At 41.4% G+C, this 18174-nt stretch overlaps 1 protein-coding gene across 1 annotated transcript in view; it reads right to left on the bottom strand.

Moving 5' to 3' along the window:
• ZNF106 (zinc finger protein 106) overlaps positions 1 to 18174 on the bottom strand; it is a 102433-nt gene that overhangs the window by 50409 nt on the left and 33850 nt on the right. Inside the window, exons 7-10 of the mRNA XM_085862712.1 lie at positions 12387 to 12912; positions 7042 to 7111; positions 6399 to 6553; positions 6016 to 6076 (exon numbers count right to left, since the gene is read on the bottom strand). Of these exons, the coding sequence (XP_085718838.1) occupies positions 6016 to 6076; positions 6399 to 6553; positions 7042 to 7111; positions 12387 to 12912 (812 nt within the window). The remainder of the gene's footprint in view (positions 1 to 6015; positions 6077 to 6398; positions 6554 to 7041; positions 7112 to 12386; positions 12913 to 18174) is intronic.

Below are 18174 nucleotides of genomic sequence, written 5' to 3'. Positions count from 1 at the left end.
ATCCACAAGTCGACTGCCAGTGCTTCATGGGGCACAATCACAATGAATCTCTCTTCAGCATTCGGTTTCAGCAGCAAGTGTCTTTGGAAAACAGAAAAAAGTACCAAAAGTGTAGGTGCTGCGTCTTATTCTTACACCGTATACGATTCAAGGAATGAAGAGTGTTTAAAATGAAAAAGCAAACTTTAACAATCAATTTTTCTGTGTCGATGAGAAGTACAGTTCAGGGTGGCCATAAAGTCTGGAAACACAGATGATAATATTACACCAGAGTGCTAAGGGAATGGTTGGATGATAATTTCCCAAACTGGATTGGACGATGTGGCCCTGTGAAGTGGGCTGCATGCTTGCCAGATCTGAACCCCCTTGATTACTTCTTCTGGGGTATACTGAAGGTGCAGGTATATTCCGTGAAAATCAGAGACACGAATCATCTGAGGCAATGCATCACGGATGCATGTGCAGGTATTGATGTAAATGCTGCATTAATGCACGGCGTTCATTGCAATTTTGCACAGCGCATTGAACTGTGCATTTCTCATGAGGGACAACACATTGAACATGTCATATAATGTAATTGAACATATAATGTATTGTAATGTCATGTCAAAAAACCATATATAATGGATATTTAATAAACGTTTCCAGACTTTAGAGCCACCATGTATTTAAAAATCAGGTTCCAGGCATACAGGTGTCTTCTGGAAGACAAAGCACATGAAGTGTGAATGCATGATGATAAAGTGTACGAAGTGCTACAGGAAGCTTGTTTGCAGAATACAACTTTAAGTGTTTAGTTTTGGTGTCCACTTTTTGAAGAATTTTATTTTCCTGTTATTTAATTTTTTTTAATTATATTGAATTTCTTTCAATATTTAATCATTTAAAATTTTCACCAAATTCCCCCAATTTTTCCAGTTATCTCATTTCCTTTTATATTTTCAATTTTTTTCCCAAATTTTCAATTATTTAATTTTTTCCCTCTGCGACATGTTGCAGGTCTGCAAGAGCTTCATGGCATTACAATATCATGTTAAATTGCTGATGTTGGGGTTCTTGTTGGGTTCGATTTTTGAACACTGCACCCAATGGTCGGGAAGTTTCCAGGCCACACCCACATCTGTTGCTTGACTCCACCCACCGTGGCACCCAGACAAAATGATATGGCCACCATCTTGGTTTTCCGGTGGGCCTAACACATTAGGCCTGCAGGCCTCTGCTGATTATATACTGTCCGTGTTTGTTGCATCAGATTTCCAATGGCTTTGTTTAGGTCGAGTGTTAATCACGATTTAAGACCCAGAAAAATCTAATGTTTATATATTACTAAAACTCATCTTGTACATATGTATGTATGTATGTATGTTCCCGCAATACAGCCAAAACGGTACACGATAGTGCAAAATATTTAGGGCCACCTTACTCACCATTCGCTTGCGGTGTGCAGTATCAAGTTTCGTTGAAATCGGGCAACGAAAAAAATTATTCAAAAATCAATTCCTGATTCAGTCAAGTACTTGGCAGGATAGGAGTATTTGATTATTGCAAACAACCTTAGCGGTATAGTTCGGTGGAGCTATCTTTTTTGTTTTCTTGAAATGATTTTTTTTTTTCATCAACCGCTGTCACAACGGGAGCCCAACGGGTTTACGGGTCGTCGTGCCAAATAAAAATTATTAGCAAAGTTTAATCAAGTAGGCGCCTCCATAAAAAAGACAGCGTTATGTATAATTTTTGAACGACCTCATATTGGGGTTAAACTATCTGTGACCATGTGACAAGTCAGATCGTTCTGATACAATTGTGATGAATCAACTCTTTTAAGAGTGCCTTGAATGCATGTTTCCCAATCAGCCCATTACTAAATTTATAAACGCAATTCACTCACACTTAATGGCAAAGTCCTGTACCTCAAATGACCATGTACAGAATTTTATGAACAAAAGATTCATTACCACATATAGAGCAGGAGGGTATAAGTGAAGGACGGACACCGCGCGCGCACGCACACACACACACACACACACACACACACACACACACACACACACACACACACACACACACACACACACACACACACACACACACACACACACACACACACACACACACACACACACACACACATACAATCATCCCCTGTTCAGAATCACTCTGAATCTTATCGATCTAATGTTATTCATTCACGTGGGAACACGGGACAGACACGGCACAAGATTAATGAGACAGATTAGAGAATATAATCTGAGCCGTGAGGTCATGATTTTTCTTTTTTAGTCCTAGACCCAGCTTTCACCACATTTACCCGTTGGACGTGAGCAAGGATGAGGGAGTTGAATGTACAGAGGAGGCGAAAAATATAAATGTTGTGTCACAGGTTGTGACCAGTGCGGTCATTCTTGTTTCATGACGAGGCAGAATTTCAAGTGGTACCAATTGACTAATATTACGAGTTGGCTCAACCAGGAGCCATCAGCGATCAGAGATCAGATCACAGCCCTCTTGGGCCTTTTGTACTTGTTTTTTTTTGCTACGTATAAGTGTATTTTTGCTGACTGCATGTTGGCAAGATGTCACTTTGAATTTTTGGAAACAGGTGAGACTTGAAACAATTTCTCACAAATATTCACCACACGAAAAAGACATGTCTCACTAGGGTGGTCCTTATTCCTCAACTTCGGATTTTCTAAGCTCCAACGCCCGGGATACATTGGAATAGTCGAGAAAACTCTCCTGGTGACCTTTTTTTTCCAATCGGACAACATTTACCCCTCCCTCATCGACCTTGAAGTTTCACACTGAAAAAAAAATGTTAGGGGGTGGTGAGAAGAACGAGTAATACACATTACACAAACACACAGATCGACGTATCACATCAAAATAGACGATTGGACATTACAGGAGCGTTTTAAAGTTCAGTACAGGTCGATACGTCGTCGTTCTAATGTCAGCCGCCCCGAGAAACTGAGGCTAAACTTCAAGGTCGATGAGGGAGAGGTAGATGTTGTTGGAATTTGAAATTAAAACACCAGAAGAGTTTTCTCGACTATTCCAACGAATTCCGGGGGTTGGAGCTTGAAATAAATGAATTCGAAAATTTACCCCCTATCGAAGGACCACCCTGATGTATGTATATATATATATATATATATATATATATATATATATATATATATATATATATATATATATATATATATATATATATATATTGTTATGGCTGTGGAAATTCGCAGAGCACCATATAGGTCCTCAGATCAGTTATGCCGATAAGTTTGTGTTCAGATAGATTTCCCCACCGTTGTTGAATGGGAATTTTTCGTGTAACAGGGCTGTGAATCTTCAGGTAGCCGTTTTTCTTTTGCTGTCGTTATTTTGGACCAACCACAACGCCAACCACCAACCACAACACCAACCACCAACCACATTCTCCACAACGCCAACCACATTCTCCCAACGCTAACCACATTCTCCACAACGCCAACCACCTTCTCCACAACGCCAACCACATTCTCCACAACGCCAACCACATTCTCCACAATGCCAACCACCAACCACCTTCTCCACAACGCCAACCACCACCACGTTGCCACCTCAGCACGGTTGCGAGAAGCCTGGCATTCGTCGGGAGAGAGCGGACGACGGCCTCACCCCAACCACCCCCCCCCCCCAACGGAAAACATGTGCGGAAGAGACGCGGGGAGAAAGAAAAAGAATGGAAAAGGCCCCGATTCGGCGAAGAAAACACCCTGTTTCTGGGAGCTTCGTGCACATGCTGGAAGGGAGGGGGGAGAAAGGGAGGGGCAAAGCGCCGTGGATATAAAGAGAGCGCGCTGAACGCAGAGAGGCGAGTCGAGTGAGAGGGAGAGATTCGAGTGAGAGGGAGAGATTCGAGTGAGAGTCGAGTCGAGTGAGTCGGTGGAGTGTCTGTCGGGGTTCGGAGCGCCTGGAGCCTGAAGCCGGCAGTCGGTGGCGAAGCTGAGGAGAGCGGAGGAGATGCGAGCACGGCCAAGCCTGCTGTGCCGCGCGGAGCTGCGTGTTCGTGTTCGGGACGTGGAGAGAGCCGGAGAGAGCTCGCTCACCAGCACCGAACGGTCTGAGATGAAGGTAACCTGTGCAGCCTCTTGGAGCTCCTTCGGTCCTCAAAGCTCCATGACATAAAGACCCCGAGAGGTCCAGTCTACCCCCTCGTCTTTGAGGGTTTTTTTCCTTGCTTTCCTTTGTATGGAAGTTGTGGCGCCGAGTCCGTCAAGTAAAACTGCATAAGTGACTGTACATAATAGATTGACGGTATTAGCTCTTTCCTTTGCATTGTGTTTGATTGTATAATTGCATGCGTGCTTCCCCCATTCATTGCATGACTGCTTGCGTGCTTATGTGTTGTTTGGAAATAAATGTGCTTCTTTAAATGTTGACCTGTTCGTCGTGTCATTTTCCCTCCATTGAACTGCTGTATTGCATTTCGGAATAATAGCAGGCTTTTTAATAGCCGATAATAGAATCGGGTCCAGAGAAACCTCGAGATAATACCCCGCTCGGTTATCCCAAAACGGAGCGAGCTGCTTAAGCGGCTCGTGTCCAAGCAGGCCTCGCTGAGGTACAATCTCTCGGTAATCTACCCGCGCGAATAATTAGGTAAATCGATTATTTGGCAATCGGACCCTGTAGCGCGGGTCAAGTGCGGACAAGGTTGTGGTGTGCTTGGAGCACACCCATGACTGGTTTTCGGCAGTTCTGGAAAGTCGCGACTGAATTGTCCGTCCGGTGGGCGTACGGCCGCGATTCGGCTAAAAGCGGCTGTCCGCACGCCGGCGGGCGCGAATTCGTAACAATATATATATATATATATATATATATATATATATATATATATATATATATATATATAAATATATATATATATATATATATATATATATATATATATTTATATATATATATATATATATATATATATATATATATATATATATATATATATATATATATATATATATATATATATATATATATATATATATATATATATATATATATATACACACTCTGTATGTACGTTCAACACTGTGCATGTATCAAAGTTTTTTCATGGTGTTTAATATATATATATATATATAAATACACACACACACACACACACACAAACACACACACACACACACACACACACACACACACACACACACACACACACACACACACACACACACACACACACACACACACACACACACACACACACACAGGGTGGTCCTTCGATAGGGGGTAAATTTTCGAATTCATTTATTTCAAGCTCCAACCCCCGGAATTCGTTGGAATAGTCAAGAAAACTCTTCAGGTGTTTTTATTTCAAATTCCAACAACATCTACCTCTCCCTCATCGACCTTGAAGTTTAGCCTCAGTTTCTCGGGGCAGCTGACATTAGAACGACGACGTATTGACCTGTGCTGAACTTTAAAACGCTCCTGTAATGTCCAATCGTCTCTTTTGATGTGATACGTCGATCTGTGTGTTTGTGTAATGTGTTATGTGTATTACTCGTTCTTCTCACCGCCCCCCTAATAATTTTTTTTTTCAGGGTGAAACTTCAAGGTCGATGAGGGAGGGGTAAATGTTGTCCGATTGGAAAAAAAAGTTCACCAGGAGAGTTTTCTCGACTATTCCAATGAATCTCGGGTGTTGGAGCTTGGAAAATCCGAAGTTGAGGAATAAGGACCACCCTAATGTCTCACATGCTCGAAGCTTTTAAGCAAAGCGTAACAATGGTCTGCCAATTATACGAATGTATTTGAAAGTGTCTGCTAATTATCTTACATCATTAAATTTTAACTGATAAAATGAGAAAGTAGGACAGCAATATTACTGTTCACAATCCCTGAACCAATCACAGATGAATCCCAACAGAGCCTTCTGTGGTTGACAAACAAGAACAGAAAGTTTGTGATAAAATGTTGCAAGCAGATTCCATTTTAAAAATGACATTGGAACAAAAAAGCATACAAGCAACACACCTTGCAATTCTTGCAATATGTGAATCCTTTTGGTCCTTAAATTGTTCAACTCCATCATGACCTGCAAACAGCCAGAAAAGCTCAGTTCAGTTTTATAAAAGTCAAGCTAAATTTCAGTACGTAGAGGTATTGCTAAGATGTATATAATCTGCACCCACAATGCTGATGAACAACAATTTGCTGAAATGAAACAAATTTAATGTATACTGGAAGAACAAAAATTGGAAATGGACAACCAAACCTCAAAGCCAAATTTTACAATATGTCATTCAACAAAGTCCTTCCGCTATTACAAAAAAACACCAAAAAACAAGTGTTGAACATGTCTTCAAAATGATGAATTATCTGTCACATGGATCAACAATAAAGCTTCATAAACCTGCCTGCTGTTTTTGCTGCATCAGCTTTTGCAGGTGCAATAGGGCAGAACTTAGGGCTGTCCTGCCATGATCCAGCAAGACTTCCAGCTCAGGTAGACTCTGACTGAGCTCCTCTTCACGCATGGAAAGGCTAAGCAGTTCGCTTACTGACATTTGTTCTGTACATGCACAAAATAAAAATAAAAAGAGCATTTTGTAATTTATGCAAGTCTGTTTGGCATTCTCATCTCAGAACAGCAGAATGAGGTCAGTTAATGTCCTAGTCGTTAATGTAATACTCCTGCATGAAGATTGGGTCACTGAAGAAAGAATAAAAGGTTTACATGCATGAACGCAAGCATGAAGTCTTGAAACAAATCGCACTTCTTTACTGCAGTGGTGACTGTGAACCCATGTGGCACATCAACACTGGCTGGAGCTGCAGTATTCATCGCACAATGGAATTACCACATGTACCTTCATAGTCCTGCAGATTTGGCATTTTCTGATTGCATGCATGACAACCAACCATGAACCATGACAACCATGAACGGACGGACGGACAGACAGACAGACAGACAGACAGACAGACAGACAGACAGACAGACAGACAGACAGACAGACAGACAGACAGACAAACGGAAATGAAAAGTTCAGGAGAAATTACCTTTTTTACACTTGACCTTCATTCTTTTTGATTTCTGTTCACTTCCAGGCACATCTGGGGAATGACCTCCCTGCAATACATTTTCAGGAGCAGACATTCCAAATGGAAAGATAAAATATAATTTCACTGAAATAAAATTCCCAAAATAACAGCAGCAATCATCCTTTCCAACAACTCACCAACATGCAATAGATGAATAGATAAACAATTCTTTTTATTTGCACAACAAAGTGTTTTATCAAGATTTTCATTCTTTACACCAATCAAGGCTTGTGATTAAAATAAAATAAACAAGAAGGGCACTCTTTGAAGTTGCGAAGTCACTAAATATGCCTCCACTCACATTATGACATCATTATACATACTTGCACCCAGTTTGATTTAAATCCTCAAACCCAGATTTAAAATATTAAATAATTCTGGCTGCCAGACCGTGCATGGGATCAGGTTGAAATTGAAAAACATAGATTCCCCATGACTACTACATCATAATTGTGAAATTTCACATCGATTAATGAAGCGGTTTAAGAGAAAGAATGTTTTAAAGATTTTCGTTCAATCCAATATGGCTGCCAGACCATGTGACCTATTAAATGTTCGTGAACACAATGGTATCCCCGAGGACCAGGGAACATGTGGGTGAAGTTTCACCTCAATCTGTCAAACCGTTCTGGAGAGCAACATTTATGAAAGTGTATTCTTCAAAAAAAGAAATAGCTGCCAAACCATGTGACCGATGACATCATTGGCAGAGAACATTTTGTTCCTCAGGGATAGGCGATCATAGCTGTAAAGTTTTGCCTCGATCTGTTTTGCCATTTCAGAGAAGAAGAAGATTGGTTGAATGAATTCACCTGAAATATAACTTCTTTTCAAATTTCAAGTCAATCGGATGAAAATTGAGGATTTTAGAAATACCACCTTTACTTAGTTGTTGACCTTTGGCCAATGTTGACCTTTTGGTCTATGTTGACCTCAATAATAGGCTTCTTCCTTATGACAAACTCTACCATGTGGTGAAGTTTCGTGAAGATCGGTTTAAAATTGTGACCTGTAGGTGACAAACAGACAGACAGACAGACAGACAAGACAGACAGACAGACAGAATAACATAATCGACTAACCAATATACTTGAAAAATCTTCGATTTTGCAAGTAACAAGAAGACGTCGTGTTGAGCACGATACTTGCAAAATCCACAAAACAAATTTGACCTCAAAAATATTTGGTGGTTGAATTCAATGACCAAACATGCAACTCCTCTTCAAATTTCAAGTGAATCGGATGAAAATTGACAATTTCAGAAATGCGGCCTATGTTGACGTTTTGGCCTATGTGGACCTACAAAATAATTGGTGGTTGAATTCAGTGACCTGACACAGTCCCATTGGACACAGTCCAACACCAATGGGGATCGGCGGATTGCCCATCACGTTTCACATGTTTCGATTTTCCCGCCAATCACATCACGTGTCTTCTGGTAGAAAGGTTTGCATGAGCAGGACCAATCGTCTGGGTGACAGGCGGATGGTTGTCCTGTGCGGATTATGCGGTTTTACTGTGTGAGACATAATCTGCCGTGATGCTCACCATAAGTCAGGAGGTGCATCTGATGTATAAACGTTGAATGTGTTAGTGGGGCAGATAGGTAAATCAATTGTGTAATTCATGACAAAAGCATGAAAGTTCTAACATACCATAAGGTTTCTTTTCAGACGTGGAGCCATTCTGTGTTTGACCTTTAATGACCTTGAGAGGTCAATGACCTCGAACATCGAAGATAACTGTTTTTTACCATCCCATCCTTCATTATAAACATGTTGAACGATGTAAACAATGCATTTTTATTCCAATAAAGATGTGTATATATCCTACAGAGTGTTTGTGGTTAATTTCAGGTACTTTGATGATCTAAATCATTTAATTTTCATTGGTCCAACACATTTCAATATGATATTTTCATGTAAAATCATCTTAGATTGCGCTAACACTATTTATGCTTTGTGTCTTTCAGATAGCCTGTCAGACTCATCCGGGAGGTTCTGCTAACAGCTATCCTTAGATTATAGAACTGTTTAACAACTGGTGGTGGCAAGCCTGAAGAAACTATATTCACAGGGTAGGATGTAGGATGCTGTCACCATGTCAAAACGCCATGTCTTGATAGATCCAACTCAACCTTGCAGCACATCCAAGCAACCCAAGCCACCTTGCCCAACTAACTGGAAGCTTTGTATTCTTTGCCAAGCAGAAACATGGGAAGCCTTGCAGTATCCAGCCAAATCCAGCAAGAAACCTGTGGGTAGCGGTTATGTGTCATTGGCAAAGGACCTCATCCAGTTTCAGGACATTGGCCACATGCCGACTGAGCTGAATCTGGACAGATTGGACGATGGAGGTGGCGTAGAGGCCACGCTGATTGCACACAGTGCTTTGTGGCATAAAACCTGCCGGTTAAAGTACAACCAAACAAAGCTCCAGCGACTAGTACAGCAGAGTTCAAGTGGTGGTTCGACTGTTCACACACGGTCTGCTCACAGCCACGTGAAGCTCACAGAGCCTGTGTGTTTCTTCTGCAATGAGTCAGCTGGCTCTGAAGGCCTACATGAAGCATCAACCAAACAGATTGACACGAGTGTTCAGAAGTGTGCCTTACAGCTGGAGGACACGGAGCTGCTGGCCAAACTTGCCCCCGGGGAGATGATTGCCCTCGACGCCAAGTATCACCGCAACTGCCTCCGCATTCTCTACAACAGAGCCAGACAAGCTGCCTCCAAGGATGAGCATGGGGATGAGGCTCGTCTGCATAGCATCGCCTTTGCTGAGTTGGTGGCATTCATGGAGGACACGTGCGGCGACGATTGTGCTCCCGTTTTCAAGCTAGCAGACCTGGGTGACCTGTACAAGGTCCGACTGGAACAGCTGGGTACCACAGTGGAGACTCGGATTCATACCACCAGATTGAAGATCCGACTCGTGTCTGCCTTCCCTGAACTAAGAGCACATTCACAAGGGAGAGACACACTTCTGACGTTTGCAGAAGACATTGGAGATGCTCTCAGGAAGGCCTGTGACCATGACAGTGATGCCATGCATTTGGTGCGAGCAGCACAGGTGGTGTGCAAAGAGATGTTTGACACCAAGTTCGCCTTTGATGGATCATTCCAGCCTGAATGTCAGAAAGCAGCGGTTCCACCAACACTCTTGGCTCTGGTGAACATGATTCAGGATGGGGCCAACATCAAACACCAGACCCACCTGGTGGACACATCCACCTCAACTGCCGCCCTAACAGTGTCACAGCTGCTGGTCTTCAACAGTGTCAAACATGCACGGGCAGTGAAGTCATCAAGCACCTTGCATCACAGCCGTGACCGTGAAACTCCACTTCCACTCTACATTGTACTGAAAGTCCATGCTGTCACACGCAAGAGGGGGCTCATTGACACACTCTTCTATCTCAGGATGTGTGTCTCATATGACCGCCTCCTACAAGTGTCATCCGACATCGCCAATAGAGTTTGCCAACGCTTCAGGATGGAAGATTTTGTGCAGAAAGGGAGCACAAAAGTGACCATACGCACGGTCGACACTGATGTCGTGGTATTGGCCCTGGCTGCATTCCTGAAGATAAAGCCGAAAGAAATGTGGATAGCTCTTGGTGCTGGCGTCAGTTTCAGGTACATTGGTGTACACAAAGTGGTTGGCAAGCTGGATCCAAGAACCTGTGCCACTCTCCCAGTCTTCCATGCAATCACAGGATGCAACAGTCTCTACATTCGGCGGCAGGGGAAAGAAGACTGCCTGGGACACGTGGACGGCTCTCCCTGAAGTGACTGAGGCCTTTGAAGAGCTCTAACGGGTGCCAGGTGCTGTGAGCGAGCTGTCCATGTCACTCGTGGAGCGCTTCGTGGTGCTGATGTACGACAGAACCAGCGACACCATGGAGGTAAATGAAGCAAGGAAACAGCTCTTCACTCAGAAGTCCAGGACCCTGGAGAATATCCCACCCACACAGGCTGCTCTGAGGAAACACATCATGCGTGCCACCTACCAGGCCAACATCTGGAACCAGGCGTTAGTTCCTGACCCTGAGCTCGCAAGCCCTTCTGATTGGGGATGGGTAAAGGATGCAACAGGATGGCAGCCACTCTGGACCATCCTTCCAGAAGCATCACAATCCTGCTACGAACCGATACACTGTGGGTGCAAGCAGGGGTGCACCAGGCGCTGCAAGTGCAACAAGGCAGCCCTCATGTGCACTGCCCTGTGCTCATGTTCAGGAGACTGTTAGATCATCTACAGAGAACAAACATGGACAAACATGGCCTGAACTATATTACTATCACCCTGTCCATCACTATTCTTCAGATAATTGATACAGATGCATATATGTTAAACTTGTTTAATCCAGCCTAAATAAACACCGGCTGAGGTCATTGTTTGCATATAAAATGTAACCTGTAGGATATATGTGGAGTCGAAGTAAGAGGTATGTGCAGCAACAGGTAAAATAGCTTTTAAAAAAGTGGTGTATATTGAGGTTTTTCCTGCGATAATGCTAAAAATGAAGATTTTTTCATCGTACAAGGTCAATGACCTCTCATAGGGCTCAGAAGTCAAATCTGAAGTGGCTCCACGTCTGAAAATAAACTTTATGGTATATACAAACACTGCTGAAAATTTCATGCTTTAGTCATAAAATGCACAATACATTCCATATATGAGGTTATCTGCCCCACTATGGTCATCATTGGTTAGATATTTATTGGTATGCCGTCCTGATGAGGGTACATAATCCTGAAATCCAGATTGGTGGCTCCGTTTGATGTTTAACTGATGATGACCATATAAAGCTTTCTGTTTGACAGTAACCGGGCCGAAGCCTCTGTGTTGCAGGTGACGCTTTGGTGTTGGACTGTGTCCAACGGGGATTGGCGGAGTGCTCGTCACACTGCACATGTTTCGATATATATATATATATATATATATATATATATATATATATATATATATATATATATATATATATATATATATATATATAAAAAGTAATTTTTTTTTTTACACCAGCGAATACTATTTGTCATAATAAATAGAATAACATAACAAAGAGTGAATAACAGCGAACCGTCAAAGAAGATCAAATCTTTGGTAGCTTGTTTGGTATTGCCATCTCAACACCATCTGAGTTCATGATGCTGCAATCCTCAGTTCAAATCATGCAAATTCTTCCAGAAACCATTTTTACAAGAGAAAAATAAAATCCGTTTCAATAATATTTTTTGGCCAATAAGTCAAAATGTTCAAACACAAACCAACTCAATAAACGCCATAAGACTCACCACACCAGCCCGGCGCCTCTTTCTGATCCTGCCCTCATTGTTATCAGACTCAGAAGGAGAGCTGCACTCAAAGACACTCAGGTTTTGGTTCACTTCACGAGTGTTCGCTCCTGTGGTAACACCTTCAGGGGGTAAGGAACCAGATGTAACATCACTGGTCAATGAGGGCTTGCATAGAGGCTTCCGATCTTCATTTGGAGGTACTCCTGACAAACTAGGCACATTTTGATCAGGTAGAGAAAATGTGCCTTCCGGTTTGGAATCCAGAGACAGATTACCAAATGAGTTTGTGGTCTGAGCTGTAGTGGAGGTGAAGGATGTTTGATCAGCTGGTACTGATGAAGATATGCCCCTGTTGGTGTCCAAAGATTTCTGCTCTACAACTGGGTGATTTTGTTTGGCAGACTTTCCCAATTCATATGACAAGAAGTCCTGGAGACTTTCAAACAGTTCTGGTTCTTCCTGGAGTTTACCCAGAGGTAAATCCACATCGTCTCTCGAGGATGAAGCCATCTCGATACCAAATCTAAAAAAAATAAAAGTGAAAATTAGGGTTGCTGGATCAAGACTCTTGTAACAAAAAAAACAACTTACATTTGCGGTGAATTTAATATGGAAATGATAGCATGGGGTCAGGAGAATGAGGGACTGTTCTGTCATGGGGTCATATGGAAGCATTTTTGGGGGCTTTTCTACAGGTTTGAAGGTTCATTGAAGAGCTATCATACTCGGATCATGCACACGTGTGCAGAACACAAAAGACAACAAAGGACGACTTTTAACATGAGACAAACACAGTCGACGTGAGGGAGGGTAACTTCTCAGTGAACTCTGGGTGCCAACGAGCCCATTTGGTGGTGTAGCTTTTCTCCCCAGTCAGCGAAACATTTTGAGGAGAAATAGCCCATTCCTCCCGGCTCGCTCCATGATGGTATACCAACTCACAGGGGTTGTCTGTGCTCTATCCTTTAAATCTTGACGATCTAGCATATAAGCAGTACGTGCCATTTTCAGTCTTTGGTGCGACTCGGCCAGGGGCAGAATCGAACCAGTGACCTGCACGACTCAGAACGGATGCTTCAACAATGTCACCAAGTCTCAAGAGATGGCTTAAAGCGTGGACTTGGATAGAGCACATGCAGGTGAACAAAAACAGAAATGACAATTTATGTACACTTCAGAACTACAATTGTTAGCTCAGCAGATACTTGATAATATGAAGCAAAATTGTGCACATCAGGATGACATCATAAAATGAAATAAACATGCACTACACATTTTGAAGTCGGGAGCAAATCTGAAATGGCCCAAAGAGTGCAGTCATCTTTGATTTCAAAATGGCCACCAGTGATTGCAAGTGGTGATCTCTCTATCGAGTGCAGCCTGTGGCTGCTGGTTGCATCATTGGTTAGGATATATGATAGGCGTCATATATCGTTGATATATGATAATGATAGGCGACACTTAATGAACAAACACGAAAAAACAAAAATAAAAGCAAAAAAAGAAGGTGTCAGAACAGGTGTACACACAATGACACAACAAAGTTTTAAAGTAATCCACTGGCACATCTGCAAAAACTTTAATATTCCAGTTCCAGAAAATTTGTGGGAAAATGAACCAAAAGCAATCACTGAAAACATTGAAGTACCGCTCATGTACAACCTGATGATCCCATCGGGCGTGAACATCGAAAACAAAGCATTGGGACCAGATATCATACTTGGGCCTTAGTTATTTTATAACTTGGTTTACAGATCCGCCAACGGTATATTTGCCGAAATGAAATATAAATATAAAACACATTTTTAGCCTTTTATATTTATAAATTTTCCGCCGAAGGTGCAAAAGTTTCAAAACCCGAAATGTAAACGTCGGCATTTATTTTCAAAATATAATTCCGCGCGCGCACCAAAATGCCGAGTCCCCTTTAACCAAACTGCGCAGTAGTCTTCGGTCATGGCATCTGAGCAGTGGCCAGTGTGGTTCAGATTGACTGTGGTTTCTAGGGCAAAAGTGATTGTTAAGAAGTATGTCAGCGGTATAAATTTGAGTGACTGTATTGGTGATTTAATCACGCAACATCTTGACAACGAATATTCTGGCCGAACAATTGCATCAATTCAGTGCAGCAGCAGGGATGATTCGCAGGCTACTCTCGATCGTGCCGATTTTGTTTCCGTCGAAAGTTGTACACCGCTGTTCGTATTGAAACATTTTAGTGCCAAGTACGTCAAAGTTTCCCTGCGAGATGCTGATATTCAGCCTTCAACGGATCAGAAATCAGCCTTTAATGTGCTCATGGGGATGGTGAGACGGTACGATCAGATGTCTGCTGAAAAGTAAGAGCTGGTTATGGCTCTGATTGACTGTTTTGACTCCGAGTAGACACCTTTTTAAAATCATATCCAGCACTATGCACTGTTGCACACGCACACCCATGCACGTTTGGGGTTGATTAAAGTCGTCTTTTGCTGCAATCTTGATGAATTATATTTATATTCCAGATTGTAAGTATACCATCAGAGATGGGGAATCCCCCGCCATTGAATGAAAAAGGTCATACATATTCCAGATAATGAGGGAGGTGAATTGGAAACAAGACACCATTTGGTCATCTCAAAAAAGTTCCCCAGGGGTGAGGAACGTAGTAACCAAAAAGAATTGAAATCAGATAAGCGGTTTTCCATTTATTACAAAAAACTTTTTTTTCAAGATGGTCGCCCAGTCGGCCATCTTGGATCCAGCCACGCCCAAAATCAATTGGGTTCTTCCTTTTCAGGTGGTACATGTGTGACCCAAATTTCAAATCGATATGGCGAACAGTTTATGAGTTATCGCACTCACAGCTATAAATGTTGACGCCCAGCCAGCCAGCCGGACGGACGGACGACCCGGGTGACAACAATATCCCCCTTCCGCCACGCGGCGGGGGATAAAAAGGCTTATATTTGTTTTAAAAGCATGATTCAATACTGGATGATGAATGAATCTTTGTGTGATGATGGATTTTTAAACAATATCGTTTCGGGTTTGTGCCATGGTTGTGCCATGGTTGTGCCAATTTGAGGGTCATGTGAGCAGTGTCTGATTTTTGATTGGCTGCATACGTTTGTTTTCCAACAAAGTCACATGTATAATGTTATTGATTCTGACACTTCCTGGATTTTGAATGGTGTATTTCTTGCTTCTTTTCTTTATATTGACAGGCCAGATGGTAATGCTTTAAATCGGCAAAAAAACATGCCAAACTATATTGTAAAAACAAGTTTTAATCCTTCTTTATTGTTTTTCACATCAGATGATAGTGAAACATGAGCATCCTGCATTTGAATGGTCTTCCATCTTCAATGTCTTCTTAGATCCTCCTGGTCTGGGATTTATATTTTTCCCCCCACCTACCCTTGTCTTTTCCATGGAACATCCGAAAACAAATCATAAAAATATATAATTTCTAAAAATTGAAATTATATTTCGACCTCCTGACCCCACATTTTAGCTGAAGAACTGTGTAAACAAAGTTATAAAATAACTAAGGCCTTAGATACAAAAAAATAAGAGAACAAGTGGTGCCAGGCACAACAAACAAATCCCACCCATTTAAGGCATAAAGTTATTTTGGGGATTAAATTTAAATTTGATACATCCTTAACCTGTATGTTGATTATAATGAATAGAATAAGGAATATTTTAGTCTTGGTTTGAAGTCAATTAAACCATTTTTGACGAAGTTATTACCGTAAAATGATTTTGACCTTTCAAGGCCACGTAAGGTCAAAGGTCATGGTGTCAAATGAAAGCCAATAAAGGACTTGATATATGTCTTCCATAGTAAACACACATATTCCTAACCTTTTTTGATTTATAATGGAAAATATGTAATTTTGACTGGTGACCATGACCCCCAAAACTTCGGACCCGACTGATCTTCACAAATATGCATTTTTCACTATAGGAATAGGTAGGATTATAAGTGACAAATAGAATAAGGTTCACTATAAGCTTAGTTTGAAGTAAATCAGATCCTTTTTGATGAAGTTATGAGCGAAAAACGATTTTGATCTTTTCTTGACCTTGACCTTTGATCAAATTGGACCCAAAAGTTAATGGGGTCATCCAAGGTTCATTGCCCACCTGTGGATTAAATTTGATAGTGTTTGCTAGAGCCGTTTTGCCGTAAAGTTGCTAACAGACAGACAGACAAACAAACAGACAAACAAACAGACAAACAAACTGGACGATTACAATATCCCGCTCCCTCCCTCCAGGGGGCGGGATAATAAAGCATTGCTAATTGAGGTGTTAATACTGGAGATTTTGGATGAACGATGCAGAAATCAAGAAAATGACCAAATACCAAGATCTCAAGCATGAAGTGAAAAGATCCTGGAAGCTGAAGAATGCCAAAGTTGTTCCAGTAATGATGAAGAACCTCATGGGAATGATGAAGAAGAACCTCACAGATATATTATAAACCATCCCTGGAAATATTACTACAAAGGAACTAAACTTGGAAGCCGTCCTGGGCTCAGTAACGATTCTGAAGAGAGCCCTCGGCACAAAACTTTGAAAACAGAAAACTTCACAACTTGGTCCATGAATCGTGACCCCCTTACCGAAATGAAGGTGGATACTTTGAGCCCACCCTTGGAAGACTCCATTCCACATATGTAGATAACACACACACACACACACACACACACACACACACACACACACACACACACACACACACACACACACACACACACACACACACACACACAACAAACACAAAGATTACATTTAAACAGTTATTTGAAAGAGGAATTCAAGTGGGAAATTAGCAAAATTCAATTGAAAATGATATCGAGGCCCAGAACACAAAATGTCGATTTCTTCTCTCTGCCTTCACAACCAGATCATGGAAAACACCTAGTCAGTTGGACCTTATTGTTTTTATATATGTATCGATGTCGAAGTGAGGGGTGGATTATATTAAAAGGAGATTGCACAAAAAGGTAAAACAAAATGATATCCTGTAAAAATAAAATTACACATTTTCAAAGGATGAGACACCTCCCGAGGGACGAACCGCATGGCACTACAGGGCCAAACACAGGCGGAAGGCAAAGCGCATGTAAGTGGTTACCACCCCTATTTTTAGGGCATACCCTGACTTGAGTGGTATTTTTGAAAGTCACAAAGACTACAACTGGTCATGAAATTTGGTTCATTGCACAGACAGTATTCCATAGGACCTTAAAATATATAGGTTCATGGGTCTATGATGTATATTACTGAATCTACAGGATTTTTATTGAATATACATGCCCAGTATTGGCCTTTTTTCTTGTTTCACCTTAAAATATGACATATATTAGACCATGCAAAAATACAACATATAAAACATTCTATATGAAATTTCTCATCTAATCAAAAGGTTGTCACCCACAGTCTGAGAAAATCAGCATTTGTGTCGGTCAGTGGTGGATTCGCATGATATATGCACATTCTGGCATATTTTAATTTTTTTTCTTGTTTTATTGCCCTTTTAGAGCCTGGGACTATGAAATCTCCTAACAAAATGACTAGTTTATCAATAACTCATATTTACGTGTCTTAAATTATTCAACTTATTACCAATATAATAGATGTAAAAAAAATTTAGATGATCGGGGTGGATACTTAATTACAGCGGCTTGACCGAACTTTCCAACCCAAATGTCCGACTGCACGTCACGTTTAAAAAAAAATGCTTTTATTCTTCTGTGCATCAGTTTATTTTCACTAAAATTTATTTGCAAAT

This window comes from Eptatretus burgeri, chromosome 2 (genome assembly GCF_056783735.1).
Source record: "Eptatretus burgeri isolate ZD-2024b chromosome 2, Ebu_testis_v1, whole genome shotgun sequence".
Lineage (NCBI taxonomy): Eukaryota > Metazoa > Chordata > Myxini > Myxiniformes > Myxinidae > Eptatretus > Eptatretus burgeri.
Note: the sequence above shows the minus strand (reverse complement) of the source record. Positions and strands in the feature narration are given on the sequence as shown.